This window comes from Protopterus annectens, chromosome 11.part0 (assembly GCF_019279795.1).
Source record: "Protopterus annectens isolate FY-2018-M chromosome 11.part0, PAN1.0, whole genome shotgun sequence".
In the NCBI taxonomy this organism is placed as follows: Eukaryota; Metazoa; Chordata; order Ceratodontiformes; family Protopteridae; genus Protopterus; species Protopterus annectens.
Genome location: NC_056745.1, coordinates 22,721,487 through 22,742,218, shown reverse-complemented (window position 1 = coordinate 22,742,218; position 20,732 = coordinate 22,721,487). Strand labels below are relative to the sequence as shown.

General features: G+C 38.9%; 1 protein-coding gene across 2 annotated transcripts in view; it reads left to right on the top strand.

Moving 5' to 3' along the window:
* The window catches only part of LOC122815138 (zinc finger protein 2-like), a 76,111-nt gene that overhangs the window by 7,709 nt on the left and 47,670 nt on the right, over window positions 1-20,732 (top strand). Inside the window, exon 2 of one of the 2 annotated variants that reach the window (XM_044087391.1) lies at window positions 1,516-1,642. In XM_044087391.1, the coding sequence (XP_043943326.1) occupies window positions 1,516-1,642 (127 nt within the window). Of the gene's footprint in view, window positions 1-1,515; window positions 1,643-1,696; window positions 1,714-20,732 lie in introns of those variants that run through there. The other variant, XM_044087392.1, reaches the window with a different exon arrangement.

Sequence of the window (20,732 nt, the reverse complement as noted above, 5' to 3'; positions counted from 1 at the left end):
CTAATAAGTGATGAGTACAGGGGGCGATGACCTCCCTTGATCTAGATGTGAATCCCTTCATGATCAGGTGGGTGATATAGAAGGTTTTCCTAACTACTTTAGCAACATGAGTGTCAAGCGAAAGGCTACTGTCAACCTGGGTCCCCAGATCTCTGATGACTTTTCTGTGCTCAGTGGATTGCCACCTATATGGTAGCTAGGTAGCCTTGTTTTTCCCAAAGGGTATGACTATGCATTTTTGGCGTTTAACTTCAGGCCATGGCTCTGGCACCAGTTATCCATTTCTGTGAGGCCCTTCTGGAGGATATCTGTGTCAGATGTGTTTTCGACTATGGCGCCCAGTTTGCAGTCATCTGCAAACTTTGTCAGCCATAACCCTCCTGTGTTTGCTTGTACTTCAGAAAAGTAGATGCCGAACAAGAGTGGACCCAGGACTGAGCCCTGTGGGACACCACTTGTGACAGGCTTTGAGTCTGACATGGCTCCAGCAACTCTGACCCTGTGGGTTCTGTCACTTAGCCAGTTTGCAACCCATCTTGTGATGTATGGGTTTACATTCAAGCTGATGAGTTTTTCGATGATACCTGAGTGGGGTATTGTGTCGAAGGCCTTTGCCAGGTCGAGGTAGGCTGTATGGACTGCCTTTCCCTCATCAATGGCCTTGGTGACTGTCTCGAAAAAGTCAACCAAGTTTAAGAGGCAGGATCTGCCTTTGACAAAGCCAAACTGAGTTGGATCCAAAGTCTGCAAGTTCCCTATGTCTTTATTTATGAGTTCCATTATGATCCTCTCCATGGCTTTGCAGATAAGGCTTGTCCTGTCTGAGTTCTGATACCATTCTGAACGAGTACAGCCACATATCTGTACTTACTAAACCTGCAGTCAGGGAGGCCTTGGAAAGCCCTAACCAAGTAGCCTAACTGTCCCAGAGCATGGTCTGATCCGGTAACTTTCTCAGAGTCACACAGTAGGCAAATGGCGACTGAGGAGTCAAATTCTGGACTACATGAAGTAACTTGTTAAGAGCACACAACCTTAATCTTTTTCTTTCTTTTGTGTGCATATTACAATTACTATATTTACTGTTGCTTGCTTTGACTCTCTTTCATATAATTTTAATGCTGATGACTGTCTGCACAAAACACTGTACACCACACATAAATATGAAGCATGAAGGGGCACAGCACAGGAAGATTGTCATCATCTCATCCTTCTTACACTGTAGATTTACCTGTACACAGTCTGCCCACCTTTACACCTGTAGATTTACCTGTACACAGTACTACCACAGTGGTGGTGGTGTGCTGCACTGTGCTATCTGTGTCCTTGTTTTATGACTCTTGTCATCTGCAGCTCCCTTGCCAAACTTAAGAGATGCACTAGAATCAATATTTTTAGTATACTGAAGTAAATACATTTGCAGATGTTGTTATATGTTAACATGACTTTTTCATGCTTCAGAATAATGCATAGAATGTTACCAAGGAACATCAAATAACTCCATTTTACTTTCAGATACCTGAAACCTTTGAAGATGTTGCTGTCGATTTTTCAAGGGAAGAATGGAAGATTCTGAGTGCTCAGGAAAAAGAACTGTATAAGGACGTGATGTCACAGAACTATGAGCACATGGTGTCAGTAGGTAAGGAAGAATCATACCCAAGTTACACAAGGAAATGATGTCACAGAGCTATGAGCACATGGTGTCAGTAGGTAAGGAAGAATCATACCCAAGTTACACAAGGAAATGATATCATAAAACTACATGGAAGTGCTTTCAGTAGATAAAAGTGACTTGTAGCAAACCTACACTGGGAAGTGACGTTGCAGAAATATGTGTGGATGGTAACAGTAGGTAAGATGGTCCTAGAGCTGTACAGGGATGTGATGTACAGAGCTGGGGAATCACATTGTGTCAGTAGGTATGGGTGATGGTACAGAACTATGACCAGAAAATGTCAGTAGGCAAGGAAGGTCGTCTCAGAGCTGTACAGGGAGGTGATGGTACAGACCTATCAGCACATGTTGAAAGTAGGTAAGATGGATCTGGAGCAATGCAAAGAGGTTATGTGCAGAAATAGGAGCATATGGCATCAGTATGATGGTTCTGCAGGCATCCAAAGAAGCGATGGTCCAGAACTATGACCACAAAGTATCACTAGATAAGGAGGATGGTCCCAGAGCTGTAAATGGAGATGAAGGTGCAGAATGGGGAGCACATGGTGTCAGTAAGTAGGGAGGATGGTATTACAGTTGCACAGGAAAGGCTGGTACAGAACTATGACCATAAAGTATCAATAGATAAGGAAGATGGTCCCAAGGATACACAGGGAGGTGATGCTGCAGAATGGTCAGCACATGCTGTCGATATGCAAGTACAGTGATCTGAAAGCTACTCTGGGGAGGGGGTAAAAGTGTGCAGAACTGAGAGTATTTGCAGTGATCTAAGTGGTACTCCTGATGAGGGGAGTAAACATGAAGAACAGAGTGTTTGGTAAAGTGGATGTTCACAGACCTTTTTAGGGAATTTCTTTTAAAGTAGGATGCCTGACACCAAGCTCCAGAGCATCAGACTGGCTGGCACTTTGTACTGGGAAATCTGTCCAGTCTGTGTTTCATGCTCACTATCACCAGTGTACATCAAGTACCTTGTTCTAGACACAGCTCAGCCTGGCATCCATTGCCAGTTCTATAGCAGCGGCATGTTAGCACAGGTTACCCTGTTGTGTAAGACTTCTCTTAGTCATTTAGTAAAACTTTTGGCTATGTGCTTATTTTCTGAAACCAAGTTTCAGCAAATCTAGGCTTGCCCCAATATTTCTGTTCATAAATGATATACTAGGCATGGGGTTTTTTTTGCTTGCTTGCTTGCTTGATATTCATTTTTGTTGGCAAAAACAAAACTATCAGGCTTAGGTATATTATGTTGTCAGGGCTTCTGGATGTCATAAACTTCTTAAATGTTTGTACATATCTGTCTGCCAACTAACTAGTAGCCAGAAGGTGGGCCAGAGGCGTAAAATGCGATTTTGAAAAGTGTTTGTCTTCTGAGATAACTTCTCAGGCAACCTTTGTCATGCAAGAAAAGTCCTTATTACTTGGAATGTGCTACCAGAGGTATTCAAACCTATGCAGACAATTTCTAGCTCATTTGAAATGTGCATCCAATACTGTCAAAAATACATTGCATGTGAAAGGTTACAGAGGTTGATGTGTTACCAGGGTGTAGAGGGCCTTCCCTAGGAATGCACTGATACTTATTTGTTTTAATTCATTCTTCTCTCTTAGTATATTCCGCATTTTCTTGTTGATGTATAAACTTCAGTCTGTAGGTCTTAGGACAGTAATGGGGACCCCAAATATTGCAGTTTCAGCTCCTTCGCAGTCAGTTTTAAAGTGCATCATAACAAAAATAAAGTATTCTTGAAGGAGGGCTATGATCCCTGCAACTGCATACTCTTCCTGACTATATATACTCTTAGGTTGCTTTATCTTAGAGTAGAGGGAATACCTCCGCATATCACAGCATCAGACCCCCACCAGGCATTTGTTTTTACATCCTCATTATTGTGAGGACGTCTGTTATTGTCTTCTCACTTAGCACAACTTAGTGCATCTTTGTGTTCCATACTGGACAAATGAAAATGTTTCCATTTATCATTTACTGAAGTTACATGCAGCCAAACTTTGATTATTCTTTGTAGATTATGATTATGTATTTTAACAGTTTAAGTTTTCAGTATTTTTTATATAGATATTATTTTGGCTACATTTATATATTCATACAAGTTTACACATTTTTATATATTGCAATATTTATTCATAAGTATTTGAATTTAGCATGGCCATTTTAAATATAAACTTACTGAACTCCAAATCACAGTCCAGTATCAGTTTATTCCTTGTTACAGGACGCCTTCCATGGGCATTGCCAGTATACTAGAAAAGAAATTGTGTGAATTTTACTCCAAAAATAACTATTCAAAGCTGTTCAATTCCTGAATCTCTCAACTGCCTCTTCATTATGAAAGAACATGTAGTGAAAGTGCTGTCCAAAACCAAAAACACTTTCATGGAGCTAGATGTTGTACTGAGCCGTTTGATAATCAGTACGAAACATGCCCTGGTTGAACCACTACATAAAGTGTTTAACCCAAGCCAAGCAACACTCTCAGCCCTAGAGATATGACCAGCGGCAGTGATGATACCACTCTATAAGGGTGGTCCCACCATGGACCCAAGAATTATAGGCCCATTAGCCTAACGGGACTCATTTGAAAGGTTGTGGATTGTATTATAACCTGCCTGATGTACGCAAACATTAACAACCTTGTCAGGATAGATGCAGAGCAGTTTGGCTTCAGAGAGAGGGAGACCTTGTCTATTGAATCTAATGAACATGTTTAAAAAGTTTAACACAAGCTGTTGACAGCAGTCATGCTTGTCCACACAGTGTACTTTGATCTGGGCAAGGCTTTTTACACCATTCCCCAGTGCTAGCCTAGTCAGTAAACTAAATGTATTTTATTTATTTATTTATTTTGTTTTGTTTATTGGGAAAGTCCATCTAAGCACAAGGCCCTTTTTCAGTGGAGGTCTAGGGAGAAAAGCTCCGTGTATATAAATTTGAACAGTAATAGATTCTATTGTCACATTTTCACATGTGCATTTTCAGTGTGCTATAAATGGTTCCCTACATGTTTAAAAGATGCAACCCAAACAGTGCAGGGGACAGATGGGCAGATGCAATATCAGAGAGTATTAGAGTGACAAGTGGTGCTGTGCAGAGCTCAGTGCTGGTTCCTCTTTTATTTGGTATTTACTTTTCCAACTTCCAGACCAAGATCAAAGACATCTGGCTATCTAAGTTTGCAGGTAACTATATAAACTGGGTGTAATAGTAGAGTCCCCCTCTGATGCCCAGTCCTTATTTGCCTGCAGTGCTAGTTTGACTTGCTGTTCTCTGCTTGACTATAGCTGATTTTTTCCTGCATTTGATTTTGGATTGAAGTTATTCATTTAAAGTTTGGTTACTTCTATTTTTTATCTTCTTCTTGCATTCTGTTTTGTTTTAAGATTTTTGTTCTTGGGGGAGTTTTAAGAGGTTGTGGATAGGGTAATTTGGACCAGAATTCTTTTGCAGGCCTTGGATAATGTCCAGCTAGTTAGTGGGAGGAGCTGAGAAATAGCATTCCTCACTCAACTACAAATACTTACTGGCATCTTTATTTAGTTGTGCTTTTTTGACTTGTTGTTCTCTGCCTGACTGTTACTGATCTCTGCATTTGATTTTTCCTTCCCATCCACCTTGCTACTGATATGCTTTTAAACTTGGTGGCTTTTGAGTTGCCCTCCCCTAATATAAATCTGACTTTGGACACCCCTCCCTGTCTCATCTCATTACTTCATTCTACTGAGCACTGAGAGATCAACTGGGAAGCCCCCCCCCCTTTAGTCTCAAACTTGAATTGTCTTCTGTTTCCTACCTTCCCACATACTATTAGTCAGATGTTTTTACTGTAGTTGTGCTTCTTCTTAATTTATTTAGCTTTTTGCTGCACATTCTTAGTGTTCAGTTGCATTTAATCTGCTGCATTTATTACTGCTTGTTAGTAGCCTGATTACATTGTAACTTTTATTCCAAGCCTGTTAGTTCTGATTTAAGCACTTGGGCTCCAAACTAGTTATCTTACATAAGGAAGGTTTGTGGTCTACACTTTTTTGGCAGGAGATGTAGCTTACACCCTTCTGCGTTGGGAATTGCTGGTTGAAGGCTTATTGTGTCTGTTACTCTAAAAGTGTCTTAGTTCTGGTCTTATAGCTTGGGCTCCAAACCAGTTATTTTATATTAATAAGGTTTGTGGTCTACAGGCTTGTAGGAGGAGAGGGTAGCGGCCACCCTTCTGAGCTGGGAATTGCTGGTGAAAGCTTATTGTGCCTTCATTTGATTGGCTAGAAGGCTAGCTTGTTTAAATTTTTGAATCTCTGTGCCTGGGGCATTTGGTGACCATGCCAATTGAGAAGAATGTTGCTGGTTTCTGCTAAACTCTTCAAAAGCTAAGACTTACATTTACATACACACTGTTTTTGGTATTTGTTATTCACATTGTTTTGTCACGGTTGCATTAATGGAGTGTGTCTGTGTTGGATATTTGCACTTTTTGTCCTTTATTCACAGTCTTTAGTTAGAACTGCCTTGGATCCACTTTAGTGAGAGTGGAGGGGGCCTGAGTTATTTTCTGGCCCAGGATTGTATGAAAGAAAGAAGAGTGTTCTGCTTTTAATTGGACACAGAGTTTTGTTTGTGTTTTGATTTAAAAAAAAATCTCCTCTGCTATTTAAGAGCCACAGTTGCACAACTCTTGGCTAATAACCTATGAGCAAGCTAAGATGTAAATTAACATTTCCACTGTTTTGGCACTTAGAACTGCTGCACTCTGCACCGTGGCAGCTAGCATACCTCTCAACTGTACAAATGTTTGCAGAATGTCCAGATTTTTGCTTCATATTTTTGGTCTGTTCCTCATAAAGCTTGTGGGTTTTTTACAAATTACTGGGATGATTTAAGGATTAAAGTTAATAAATAATGACAATCATTTGAGTTTCAGACTTCATATACTTCAGAAAATGTATGATAACAGAAATCCTGCTATTTTAGCAGCTTTTTAAGTTTTTATAAGAGCAATATTTAAAATGTGTCCCTGTTTTTGGGCCTTTATCCCTCCATTTTATCAAGTTTTGTCCAAATTTCTTGCAGAAACAGCTTGACAGGTATGGCACCTAGCAGTGATCTGTATAGTTGCTGATATCGCACAGCACAATTACCCCTTGTAGTCTGTGTAGATGCCCATCTCCCCTTGTAGTCTGTGTAGATGCCCATCTCTGACAGCATAGGTTTCCCTTAACATACCCTTAATTGTCTAGACAGATTTTTCAAACTACTAGAACATCTGTTTTCACACAGCTGAGCATTGCTCATCATGTCCTTGTCTTATTCACCTATTCAATAAATTTCCCTCGCTCCTCGCTAGTAGAGCAACAACCATGGATGTACAGTTCCCAACCTTCTCTGTAGCCAGTCTGGTTGACATGGGTATTCTCGGGCATTGTGGCAATTGCCTCATGTGCACTGACAACCCACTTATTCTTAATAAAACAGATAAAGTATGCAAGAGGTGTAAATCCATTTTAATGCTGGAGGCAAAACTCTCTCATCCAGCCAAAACTAACCCTATAGAGGTTGTCAGGGACACTTGCCCCATGCCTACTGCACAGGTTAAAGATCCCCATACATAAAACTACTTATACTGAGGCACTTACAGGTAACCTTCCTAAAACACTAAGACCTCATGCACAGAACAGTCAGAAAAGGGTCCCCAGCCACCATGTAAACACTCTGTTAAAACACCACCCACAAATACACGTAGTAACACTGTATCCATTGCCTCTGCGGCTAAGCCCTTGAGGTAAACCAGCACACAGCCAAATTTCCTGGTCATTAGTAATCCTATAGTGAGGCACTCTTATGTCCCCCTCACCAGACTGAGTAAGGAGAGAGTCAGTTAGTTGCCTTTTCAGGGATCCATCATGTCACACAGGTACCAGTATGACTGTCATAGTTCATGTGGATGTTAATGACCTGAGAAATACCTTCTTTGACCATATGAAATGAGACATGGTCTAGTTTGCTGATTGTGTCTCAGACAGGTATAGGTTTATAGGCTTATAGGTGCTTTCTAAGCTAACAACCACAAGGGCCTTTTTAAGGCTAACCATGCATTCCAAATCTCTGACAAGTTGTGGTACCCTTGATAAGTGTATGATCCTAGCACTGAGCAGGACACTACCTTCTCCAAGGTTGATGCCTTTTTACCAACAGAAAATGATGGACTTTAACAATTGTCTTAACTTCTACTGTTCGTTTTAGCAGGTACACTGTTTGACAGCTGGGAGGACATAGTTAACTGACCGCACTGCTTTGCCAGGAATGGTCTGGACTTATCCTCTCTAGGCTTTCAGATATTGGAAAAATACATTTTCCACCCCCATGGTGCCTATTTTAGACAATGCCAAAGTGATAAACCTACTGACTTAACTGAACCTATGAAGGAATATCTGAAGGTGGTACTGCTCAGTGCTAGAAGTCTTAACAAGAAACTCCACTTCCTGCAAGCCTTCCTCTCCTTAGAGAGTGTAGACATCTATGTCTGGACTTATCCTGTCTAGGCTTTCAGATATTGGAAAATACATTTTCCACCCCCATGGTGCCTATTTTAGACAATGCCAAAGTGATAAACCTACTGACTTAACTGAACCTATGAAGGAATATCTGAAGGTGGTACTGCTCAATGCTAGAAGTCTTAACAAGAAACTCCACTCTCTGCAAGCCTTCCTCTCCTTGGAGAGTGTAGATATCTATGTAGTAACAGACACATGGTTTAAAGTCATTGAGAGTACCCCTGCAATGTAAGGCTATAATGCCTTTCACACCTTTAAACCAGCTACTGCACAGTAGGGAATTAAAGGTGGAGGAGTGTCCATCTGTATTAAAGCCAACCTCCCATCCAGACTAGTTAAAGTGTATGACCCATTGGAACTTGTACATGTACAACTCACCATAAACAGGCTCTTTTACCATATTTTTCCAACCTGTAGGTCCCCCCTCCATGTCCCAGGAAACCCATACTACCTTTCGTAATGTACTAGAGTCCCTTGCCATTCGACCCAGTATGGTCTTCATGGGGGATCTCAACTATTCATCTATGAACTGGGAATCCTGCCACTTCTAATGCACAAGCCCAGCAATACCAACCTCCTGGAACAGTTGGCTGATTCTTCTGTCAGGTGCACAAACATCCTTGACTTTGTACTCATGAACATGGGGGGGGGGCTGATGATCCTCAACCAATGCAATATCGTTGTTCATTAGATCGGACTGTGAGGCAGTATTGCCTAAAATGTAAATTAAATCTGTGGATCCAATGAAACTAAAAATCTTTAGGAGCTAAGTGACACATTGGCTAAATTCTAAGCACCGCCTAACCCAGTAGCCACAGCATATGCTGAGCTATTTACAAAGTCTCTGTCCAGCCATATTGATAGCTGTATAGAACAAGCTGTGCCCATTCATATTAAGAATAAGACTAACTCAAAAGACAAGCCGCCCTGTTGGAATCACAATATCAATTGGTTGTACAACAAAAGAAAAAAAATCCTGGCCAGGCATAGGAGGAGCAAATCCATACACACTAAAAGCCCTCTGACCAATATAAACAGGCAGCTAAGAAGGTTAATACTTCAAAGGCTAAATTACAAGACAAAATAGCTTCTCAGGCAAATGACAACTACAAAGTTTTCTATAGCTATGTCTGTCACCTCAGGAGAAATACACAACAATGTACAGGATGTATTGTAAATGGCATCACCCACACTGAACCAGAGGCCATTGCCAACTGGCTGACGGGTTCAGCTCAAATCTTCTCCATCCCCCCCAGTAATCCAAAGGAAATACCACAAACCACAGTCTCCTCCACCATTATTAGGGAATAGGTCATCAATGCACTTTCCAAGGCCAAAGACACTGCATCAATGGGCCCCAATAACATCCAGGAATGCTTAATAAATGGCATGAAACGTGACCTCACCTGCCCACTTGAATCACTTTTCAGCTGGAGCCTATAGTCAGATTTTGTGGCCAAGGAATGGAAGATGGCTGCAGTCGTTATCTGCAAAAAGGAGGTCCAAATACTGATCTGGATAACTACAGGCCCATAAGTCTTGACCAGCCTCATATATGCAAGAATCATCATGAACATGATAAATGAGGACACAGGTAACCTGCAAATGTTGGATCCACCACAGTTTGCCTGTGTTAAAGGATGAACATGCCTACTAAATCTGGTGGACTTTTTTTGAGAGGATTACCAAATCACTAGACGAAGGCAAGGCTATGCACACTGCTTACCTTGACCAAGCAAAGGCTTTTGATACATCACCCCATTCAGGCATTATAGACAGGCTCACTAATTTAGGTATAAACCCTTTTTTCACACACTGAATAGCCAACTGTCTCACTGATAGGACCCAGGTGAAGCTACCTCCACCAAGAGGCCAGTCTCTAACAGAGTCTGCCAGGAATTGATACTGGGCCCGCTCTTTGGCATCCATTTCTCTGAAATGGAAACAAATGCTGAAGGTTTATGGCTGACTAAGTTTGCAGATGATTGCAAGCTGGGAGTTTTTGTTGACTCCCCTGCAGACACTAGCACTTTTCAAGAGGGCCTACCTCTCTGATTAAGAAATGGTGCCAAAACCGTGGTCTTAAAAACTCAGTGCTAAGAAATGCATAATTGTACCCTTTGGGAAGTCAGTCATCCCAGCTAATTACCATGCTGATTATATGTTCGTAAGAGTCTACCCAGTGGTCAGGGATCTAGGTATGCACATAGACAGTACCACACATACACATTTGTATGGATATATATATATATATATATATATATATATATATATATATACTGCAATTCTCTTCTGAAATGCATTCACTTTTGATATCATCCTCATCCTTCTACATTTAACAAGCATAGTTCCAAGCAGAACATAAGTGGTGTATGCTGTCAACAAAAAGACACCCAAATAAGTTGTTTGGAGGCTATATTATCAGAGCAAGCCATGATATTGTACAGCAGTGTTGTGCGCTATACTTTATTTTTTTTATTTTATTTTCTAGTGTATTGTGGACTAATTCCCCTCCAAGTCCTTGTGAGGGCTGGGAAGTTAAGTTTAGGCAGTATAACATCAGTTGGGGAGGGCGTGTGACCTGTAAGCAGGGCTTGGGAAGTATTTAAACACTTGCTACAAGTGGACATGTCTTGCAGCGACACAAAGATGTGTTTCCCATCTTTGCTTGTTAAGTGTATTTGGTGAGTTGGGTGATTGGCGTGATTTTTCAGTATTTTAGTTATAGAAAATGGGTGAATGGATAATTTTTGTTTTCAGGACTTACTAGATGTTTTTTTTTTTTTAACTCTGTGTAAGGTATGCAAAATGTATGACAATGTTACTGAAGGCTGAGACTTAGAAAACTCTATTTGTAACAGATGTCAGGACATAAATCTTGTTGACATACTTAAGTCTAATGAAGAGTATATTGATTGTGGTCTACAAGTGTTTGAAGTATTAGTAATAATTATATATTTCCAGAGGTTAAAATATTAAAAAGCAAAGAGGCTGAATTGACTATTTACTGTTGTTTATGCAGTAATCTTGGTAGCGATAGTGATAGTAATGATAAATGATAGTGATAGTAATGATAAATTGTGTGACAGAGTATCAAACAGCACAGAGGATTGATATATTGATATTGATAATGATGTGGTAGGTGTTAGCGCTACCGAAATTTTAAATGAAGTCTCTTGAGGGGCTTCATTTACCATTGAAGAACCTTTGCCAGGTAGTATGGTTGATAATGGTCTTTTATCAGTAGAATATCTGCTTGATGAGATCAGTTGGAAAAAGCTACTAGGAAGAAAAGGAGAAGGGCCTTTGGTCATTCTGGCATTAGTTCCGTAGAAGAAGCATGGCGGAATTAAGGAAAAGGAAAATACATTCCAGTAAACAAAACGTCTTTACTGAGTAGACCCCGTGTTAAGATGGGGGAGAAATCTGATTCGTAATCTGAGGAAAAAGTCAGATCAAGAGGAAGTAGAATGTGGGACATCTTCACTAGTTTTTGATAGCAGGAAAAAGTATGGAAATTTGTTATAGCAGGAAGAATAAATTATGCTGGCAGGAGCAATGGTTTATTGTTTAATGATTACGTTAGTGAGATGATACAGTTAAGTAAAATTAAAAATTTTAAACTGGTATTTTTTTGTTGTTCCTTTAAAAAAGTTTGGATATATATTAACTAAGGTTGTTAGATGTTTTACTAATAACATTTAGAAATTACATTCTAAAACTGCTATAAAAGTTATAACATTGTGGGAAGAAAGGGATATTATTTCTGTATTCTTTGGTACTGGTAAATTACTTTTGAATTATCTAGATTTCTTTGAAAGAAACCACTGCTGCATATGAAATCATTTTTAGAGGCAGCAAAATCGTGCTGAATACTATAGAACTGGCAGACAATGTTAAATTAAAAATTTTGCTATATAATACTAGAAGCCTCAATACGTTTCCCTTTTTTGAAAAAAGAATGAAAAATAAGATTAATATAGCGATGGTAACTGAGACTTGGTTTTCTGAGAGGAATCCACCATTAGGTTTGAAAGGATACAAGGCATTTCATAGGATTAGGCAGTATAAAAAGGGGGTGGAGTTTCTACCTATGTCAATTAGAAGTAGGCCTCTAATATAATTAACACTTGTGAAAAGTTTGAGATATCCACAAATATTAACCTTAAAAATCAGTGATTAAGTTATGTCTATTTCAATAGACCTCCTAAACAAAGTTCAGAGAATCTTAAGGAGTTTAGTAAAATGTTGTCATTGTATTTTGAAAAAAAATATATTATTCCCGGACATTTGTTTGCCTCGTATGTTAAATGGGACTGTTACTAAAGTTATACAGGAGTAACTTTTATAGGTATTGGTTATACACAGATAGTTAATGAGGCCACAAGAGGTTCTAAGGTTTTGGATGTTGTGTGGACTACTAGATTGAATGGTATTGATGATTGTGTTCCAGAGTGGTTAAATTCAGATCGTGTGGGAACTGTATGCTTTTGTAGGTTAGGGGGTTGCAAACTGATAGAAGAAAAAAATAATATGGAGAGGTGCTTATTGTAAAATGGATTGTTCATGAATTAGAAAATAAGAAACCAACTGGAAATGGGAAGAAGTTATTACCTCTGGAAATGTTGAATCTTTTTAAACTCCATATTATCTAGGTATGCCCTTAGTTTCTGTTTAGCACTCTGCATTTGTGTTTCTTCTTCTTGTGTGAGATCCCCTGTATTCTGCAATACTAACCTTTGTCTCCCCCTCTAAGTAATTCTTATTAAACACATCTTTTTTTTTTTCTTTTATTTCTACCCTGTATTTAAACTCTGCTTTAATTTTTATCCCACTCACTAGCTATAAAGTCTGAAGAAATTTCTATCGCCCTAATAACTCTTGAATAATTTCCACTACCCATTCCTTAAATTCCCCTCTTTTTAATGGGTAGGAGGGGTCACATCTTCCATACCAAATATTTTAATTTTCATAAATTTCTTCAGAAATCTTCCCTCTTTTGTTATATTTTCCCTTTTAGGTCCCCCAGATATGTCATCATTGTTGCAAATCAAGTTAATGTCCCTACCTATAAGTAATATTCTCTGCTGAAAGTGATTATTTCTCCCAAGATTTTCTTAAGCCCCATAATAGCCGTTTTAGGTGGAATATAAATACTTGCCAGCATAGCCCTCCTTCCTTGCCAGTAACCATTTACTATCACAAACCTACCACTGCTATCTTGTATTCCTCTTCTATTGCTACGGGAGCTCCTCTAGCACTTGGTATAAGTACACTCTCCTTTTCCTTTGCCCCTTATACTCTGCTGAGTATCCCTCCTGTAATCCTTTCTTTATCAAAGTCACGTGCCCATTTCTTTCTAAGTGTGTCTCCTGCAACATTTCTATTTGCACTCTGCATTTCTGAATATAAATCAATACTCTTTTTGCCCATACCTTTGAGGCCATTTATATTCCAAAATAATATATTTAGTGTAGCCATTATGATAAATAGTTATTATAACAGATCTTTAAATGTCTTTTTCCAGATTTTGTGGTACATGCATCCACTATTGCTTGGCCGACTGATATTTTATACAGTTGTTTCTTGTCATATCCACTTCAATCAATGCCACATGTTACAAGACTTTTTTGTTTAGGGTTTTCATTGAAACAAAATCATACCCTCAGAACACTCTCATAACATATTAATTAAAAAAAAAACATGATTAACTGTGTATATCTTCATCTGAACGATTGTCCCAAACTGAGGAGTCAACCTATTGTTAAGAACAGAGAAAGATATACAATAGCTAGGGCTAGTTTTAACGATGCCTTAGAATGACTTGGAGGAATTATGAAAAAAAGCTTGCATGTTATATGGCTGATGATATTGAGATGACTTTTTCAGACATCTAAGGCAAACTAAGGGTGAAAGTAGAAGCAGCAATGCAATGGTGAACGAAAGGTTAATTACTGATAACTGGGTAATGGCTGATATATTTTTAGATAATGTAGTTGGTACAGTAAGTAGGATTAAGATGTTGATTTTGAGTTAGTGGAGGAGTGCCCACATTTATTTAATAATATTGAGGAAGAATTTAAGAAAATTCAAGCCTAGTTTAGCAGCAGGGCTTAATTAACTAAGTGGCTATTTTTTGAAATCTATTGTTGTGTGTATGCTCCCCTGTTTATAGTATCTTTTCCAAAAATCTTTGGAGATGGGATTTTTCCCAGGTCTATGGAAAAAAGCTTTGCTTGTGCCTATACCCAAGGGAGGAGATTCAACAATGGTTGAGAATTTTAGGCCAATCAGTTTGATTAGTGTTTTATATAAATGTTTTGAAAGATTAATAAAGTCATTAAGTAGTAAGAAGGACCTCTGTCAGCATGGCTTTCTTCAGTGACATTCTTGTTTAACAAATGTACTTAATTTGTATAAACCTGTTACAGAATGTTTTGATATAGGTGTGCCAGTTGATGTGGTCTGTCGATATGGCTATGGCCTATGATACTGCATCATAGACTTATTTCATTGTTAATTGCCAATGGTATTAATCATTACGGTGTGTGATGTATAAAAACTGGCTAAATAATCAATCTTCTAGAGTAAAAATTAGTGAAACTTTTATAAAATGTTTAAATATAAAATATTTAATTCTGGTGTCCCTCAAGGTTCTGTTTTGGGACTAGTCCTTTATGAAATATTTATCACAAGCTTTTCATGTTCTCAAAAGTTATGATTATGTAAATATGCAAGTAATTCAAAACTTGCATCAACATCAATGGTAAAGTATAAATGATTGTGATGGATTACATGGACATTTGGGGAATTATTTCTATGGTCAGTAATTTAAAAATATGAAATTTCATGCCAAAAAGACATGGATAATGCATTATGGAAAAGTTAATCATTATCCTTATGTTATTAATGATTGATGAACAGGGAAGGTGGATACAGTACAGGATTTCACTATAAACGTTTATAAGGTTTTACATTTTAAAGGTGCATTTATTGGATATCATTTGAAGATGTTATTTTGAGCTCGGGAACATATATAGAACTATTGTGGCCAAAGAGAATGAAGTATTGTTTCCTATATATAAAGCAATAATAAGGCCTATAGTGGAAAATGGTGTCCCTGTTTGCATGTATAATTATAGACAGCTTGAAAGATTACAAAGAATTCCACATTTTTTAGTAGACTAATAAAAGGATTGAGGGATATGACACATAATAGAAGGTTAAAGGAATTATTCCTATACTCCGTTAAATATAGACAGGTGAGGGGAGAATTAATCGTAATCCATAAATGTTTATGGTAAAAATTTATGATGCCATTGTAGGTACCTCCTACCTTCTCCTGCACCCTTTGCACTGTCTCCCAACTCTATTTCTCCGTTTTATTTTTCATCTCTACCTGAGAAATTGACTCTCTCAACTTCAAACTAAAATTTTCTAGTAACTCTATCTTTTGCTTTTAAACTACTTAATTATTTCTGTCTCACATTTTATATACCTGTACTGAAGAAATTTGATGGTCTCTGTTTTCACCTTTTGAACTTACTGAAAAGATAGCCTAAATGCCTGTTTTAGTTGAGTCTTAAATTCCCTATGTAATTATGAATGCCTGTTTTAGTTGAATCTCAAATTACCTTTGTACTTTGACCTGTACTGTAGAAATTTGATAGTCTCTGTATTCACCTTTTTGAACTTACTGAAAGGAAAGCCTATATGCCTGTTTTACTTGTGTCTTAATTCCCTATGTAATTTTAAATCCCTGTTTTAGTTGCGTCTTAATTTACCTATGTACTTTGAATGTATTTTTGTTATTATGCATTAGATAGTGGAGCTTTTCTCCTCGGGCCTCCACTGAAAATGGACATGTATCCAGTTGGACTAGCCCGGTTAACAAATGTAAAATAAAATAAAATAAATAAAATAAAATAGATAAAGTAAATCACAAGTTTGATGCTAGGAATAACAATCTTTTATTTTTGTGTTTGTTTGTTTTTTTTAATTTCCATTTGTTAGATCTAAAGTTCTATATTTTTCCATTTTCAGGCAGGTAGATTGTTAAATGTTATTCCACTTAAAATTTGGAGAATAGGTGCAATGGAACACTTTAAAAAGAATTAGATGTTTTGTGGGTGAAAGAGTGTTTATGTCGGGGTACACTGCTTGCAAGCTCTGTGAAGGCCATTCTAGACTCTGACTTTGTTTTTTAACACATTGAACATTTAACTCCCACAATCAACCATTTATATCTACTAGTGCATTTTTAATGTGGGGAGCAGTGTCTTGAGATCAATACCATTACTCCTGTAAAGAAACCAGTAAAGTTTCTTTGAGTAAAAAAAAAATAACATCACTCTTTTCCAAGCCCCTCCAAAAAAACAAAAGATGCTCCCCAAGCCCAGTTCTTTTTCCTAGCCCCTCCAAAAAAGAAGAAGCTGCTCCCCAAGCCCAGTTCTATGCCATATTGCTTGTATTCAAGCTGTGTTTCTTATCTCGGTCTTAAAGATCAGGTATAGCTTAGGTCAGCCACTCATGGCTCAAGTCAAGTTTAAGTTTATTATAGCGCTTGTGTCTAAGCACTTTACATTAAACTAGTACTCAGACAATGGAAAACATCATGAACATCCAGGAAATAGTTATAAAACATGCAGCAATTTGCTAAAAACAATTCCCACTAAGCTTAACAAACTTGTTACAAAGACGGCAACAATTTAACAGAAAAATGCATCTAATAATAAAATGGAACACTAAAAAGATAATCACTGTGTTAAAAGTCACTGCAATAAAATACAAAAGTTGTTACTTTTACTGCTGTTTCCAAACTCAAAAAATGAAAGTCCAAAAGGCAGCATAAAACAGTCCCAACGTTTGAGCTAAGTCAAGGACTCCATTCACAAACTGCATTGCTCCTTCTATAAGTTAAAACCGAATTGGTAGCAGCAAAATCACAATGTCAAATACCCAAAACATAGTTCAGTGAACAATAAATAGACCTCTTTGCTGATCCGCTAACACTCCACTTCTGCTCTAGCTGAACCCCAACAGGAAGCACAGGCTGCAGACACCTGAAACATGCCTTCATCCCTCCATCATCCTCCTCCGCAGCTCATCAAATGCATCATCGGGGACACAAATAAACTACTAAAAAAAGCATCAAAGTATTGTCTGGTCACATTTATTTTATAGAAACTCAAAATCCAAGCCAAGAGGGAGAATGACAAGCCCTAAAGTGCAGCATACAGCCACCTGCCTCTGTTGTTGAGAGCAAAAATGTACGTTCTTATGTAAGGGAATGCTCTATGCTTCTAACCTGGATTAGGCAAACCATTTGCATTCATTGTGGATAAAATCATCCTGCATCTAGCAGGTTTTGTATTTTCTTGTTTTACTACTATATTCAATGCAAACCAGTCCTACAAATATGTGGCCAATTGCAAAAGCCAATATAGCGTTATTTCCATCTCTGAGAACTTCACCACAAATAACCTAACAAGCCCAGTCTAACAACTATTTGTTGATGCACACAACTACATGCATTCAAAAACCTGATCCAAAAATGTAACCAACCGGTAAAAAAAAACTGAATCTGCCCAGCAGGTAAGAGATATTTTTACATGTAAAGTTATCCTTTGATAACCTAGAACTTTGCTAGGTATCTCTTTAAAGCATTCCTGTCTTCCCAGTCTCCAGGGTGTTCTTAATCATTCAGTATAAGAAAACCAAAGTCAGATAGTGAGAGAGCTGTCCCTTTCCCCATTTGTAACGATCACTAGCAACACTGCACACTTTAACACAGTTGTTCTTTCTCTGCTCACTTTAACACAGTTGTTCTTTCAGAGCAGGTAGACTCTTCCCTCCCACTTTTCTTGTTAGATAGACTTGTTTAAGTTTGTTGTCTGAAAACAAGTTTAAATAGTTAAAACATTTTTGATCATTTGCTGCTGAAGTAACAGTTCAAAAAAGTATGCACAGCTTAAGAGATCTTATCAATGTTGGATAACTTTCTCTTTTTCCATTCACTGTATGTGTATATACTATTACTAGCTTTCTCCTTCTGCAACAGATGTGTTCAAAATGTCCCAAGGTCTTCATTTTGCACCGAACATTGAAATTGTTTTACATCATTCAAGGCATCAAACCACCCTATTTCCATCCTCTATCACTTTAGATTCCTCTCATGCAGGTCATGATGGTGCCAGTCAGTTGCTGCCTTAGTGGATGCTGCTTTTGAGATAGAAGAGCAAGGTGGGAGTGCCTTTTGGGGATGGGGGTTCTGACTCTTCTAAGCAGGTAATTCCCCAGAGTCTCTTTCTCCATCTCGGCCAGCAGTGGAGCAGTTATTGGAAGTGGCAGTGGAGTAGGCAGCACATAATCCCCCTCCCCCCTGCAGTAGAGATCAGGGTCACTACGCCAGCTATCCTGTGTCATCTGGTAACCAGGTCAGGTTATGACCCTATTGCCAGCCACCCTGACTGAACCAAAAACTCAACCTGAGCCCCAATGTCATCCTTCTGTGCTGATTGGCACCTGCCATGTTCCCCTTACCCCATGCTTTTCCCAGTGTTTTGTCTGTCTTCTCTGTCTGTCTGTGTGTACTCTTTGTTTCCCCCTATTAGGTGCATGCATATCTGCCCATGTTTGTACTGTTTTGTGTTTGCCTGCCTATGCTGTTTACCTTTTCCCATCTTGATCCCACTGTTTTATATTAGCTCTCCTTAAATCCCATGTCTCACCCTCTCCCTCTTTTGAACTATTCCTACAAATAAATGTGCCCCAACTCCCCCACCTGCATTTTCCTTTAGGCTTTCCTTTTCTGTGTCTGCATACCTCTGATTGGTGTACTAATTCTGTGTACCTCTGATTGCTGTACTCCTCCTGTGTACCTCTGATTGCTGTACTCCTCCTGTGTACCTCTGATTGCTGTACTCATCCTGTGTACCTCTGATTGGTGTACTCATCCTGTGTACCTCTGATTGGTGTACTCATCCTGTGTACCTCTGATTGGTGCACTCATCCTGTGTACCTCTGATTGGTGTACTCATTCTGTGTACCTCTGATTGGTGCACTCATCCTGTGTACCTCTGATTGGTGTACTCATTCTGTGTACCTCTGATTGGTGTACTCATTCTGTGCACCTCTGCTGTACTCATTCTGTGCACCTCTGATTGCTGTACTCCTTCTGTGCACCTCTGATTGCTGTACTCCTTCTGTGTACCTCTGATTGCTGTACTCCTTCTGTGTACCTCTGATTGCTGTACTCCTTCTGTGTACCTCTGATTGCTGTACTCATCCTGTGTACCTCTGATTGCTGTACTCATCCTGTGTACCTCTGATTGCTGTACTCATCCTGTGTACCTCTGATTGCTGTACTCATCCTGTGTACCTCTGATTGCTGTACTCATCCTGTGTACCTCTGATTGCTGTACTCATCCTGTGTACCTCTGATTGCTGTACTCATCCTGTGTACCTCTGATTGCTGTACTCATCCTTTCATACTTTCCTATACTCTCATTTCCTCCCTTTTAATAGATTGTAAGCTCCTGCTGGGATATCTATTCATTGTAGTCCAAAATCTCACTGTACAATGCATAGAGATGGTCTGGTACAACAGGCGCTGATATGCTGTGCGATGCATAGCGACAATCTGGTGCATCAGGTGCTGATATGCAGTACGATGCATAGTGACAATCTGGTGCATCAGGTGCTGATATGCTGTGCGATGCATAGCGACAATCTGGTGCATCAGGTGCTGATATGCAGTACGATGCATAGTGACAATCTGGTGCATCAGGTGCTGATATGCTGTGCGATGCATAGCGACAATCTGGTGCATCAGGTGCTGATATGCTGTGCGATGCATAGCGACAATCTGGTGCATCAGGTGCTGATATGCTGTGTGATGCATAGCGACAATCTGGTGCATCAGGTGCTGATATGCAGTATGATGCATAGCGACAATCTGATGCATCAGGTGCTGATATGCTGTGCGATGCATAGTGACAAAGTGCTGTAACAGATTCTGCCTCATGCTATTCAGCAAATGACTGCAGCCATGTACTCTAGTGGGCATTTTGCTCTGAGCAACTGAGTTTGGCTTGCAATTTTTTGTTATTGCTTTATTTCATACAATGGAGCACAGATGTGTCCTTATTTAATCACTACAGTGCTTGCCATGTCCTGCAGTGCAGATCTATGAATCCTTGACATAGTATTTGCATCACTTTTGTTCAGTTAAATTTGAGCTTTCACATGAATGCAGACATTTCTTTTCTAGATTACTATTTTTGAGATAATTGGAGAAACATCAAGTTATCCCTGTTGACACAAATTTAAAAGTATGAGCAGCACTTAATAAAAGTTTCTGCAGCCTTATGCAAAAAGTTTCATCTGATATCATGCAATAGTTTGCTAATCCCATTTACTGACAATGTTAGTGTTCGAACATGCCTCTCAACTGTACAGATTCTCACAGACTGTCTAAGATTTTTGCCTCATAT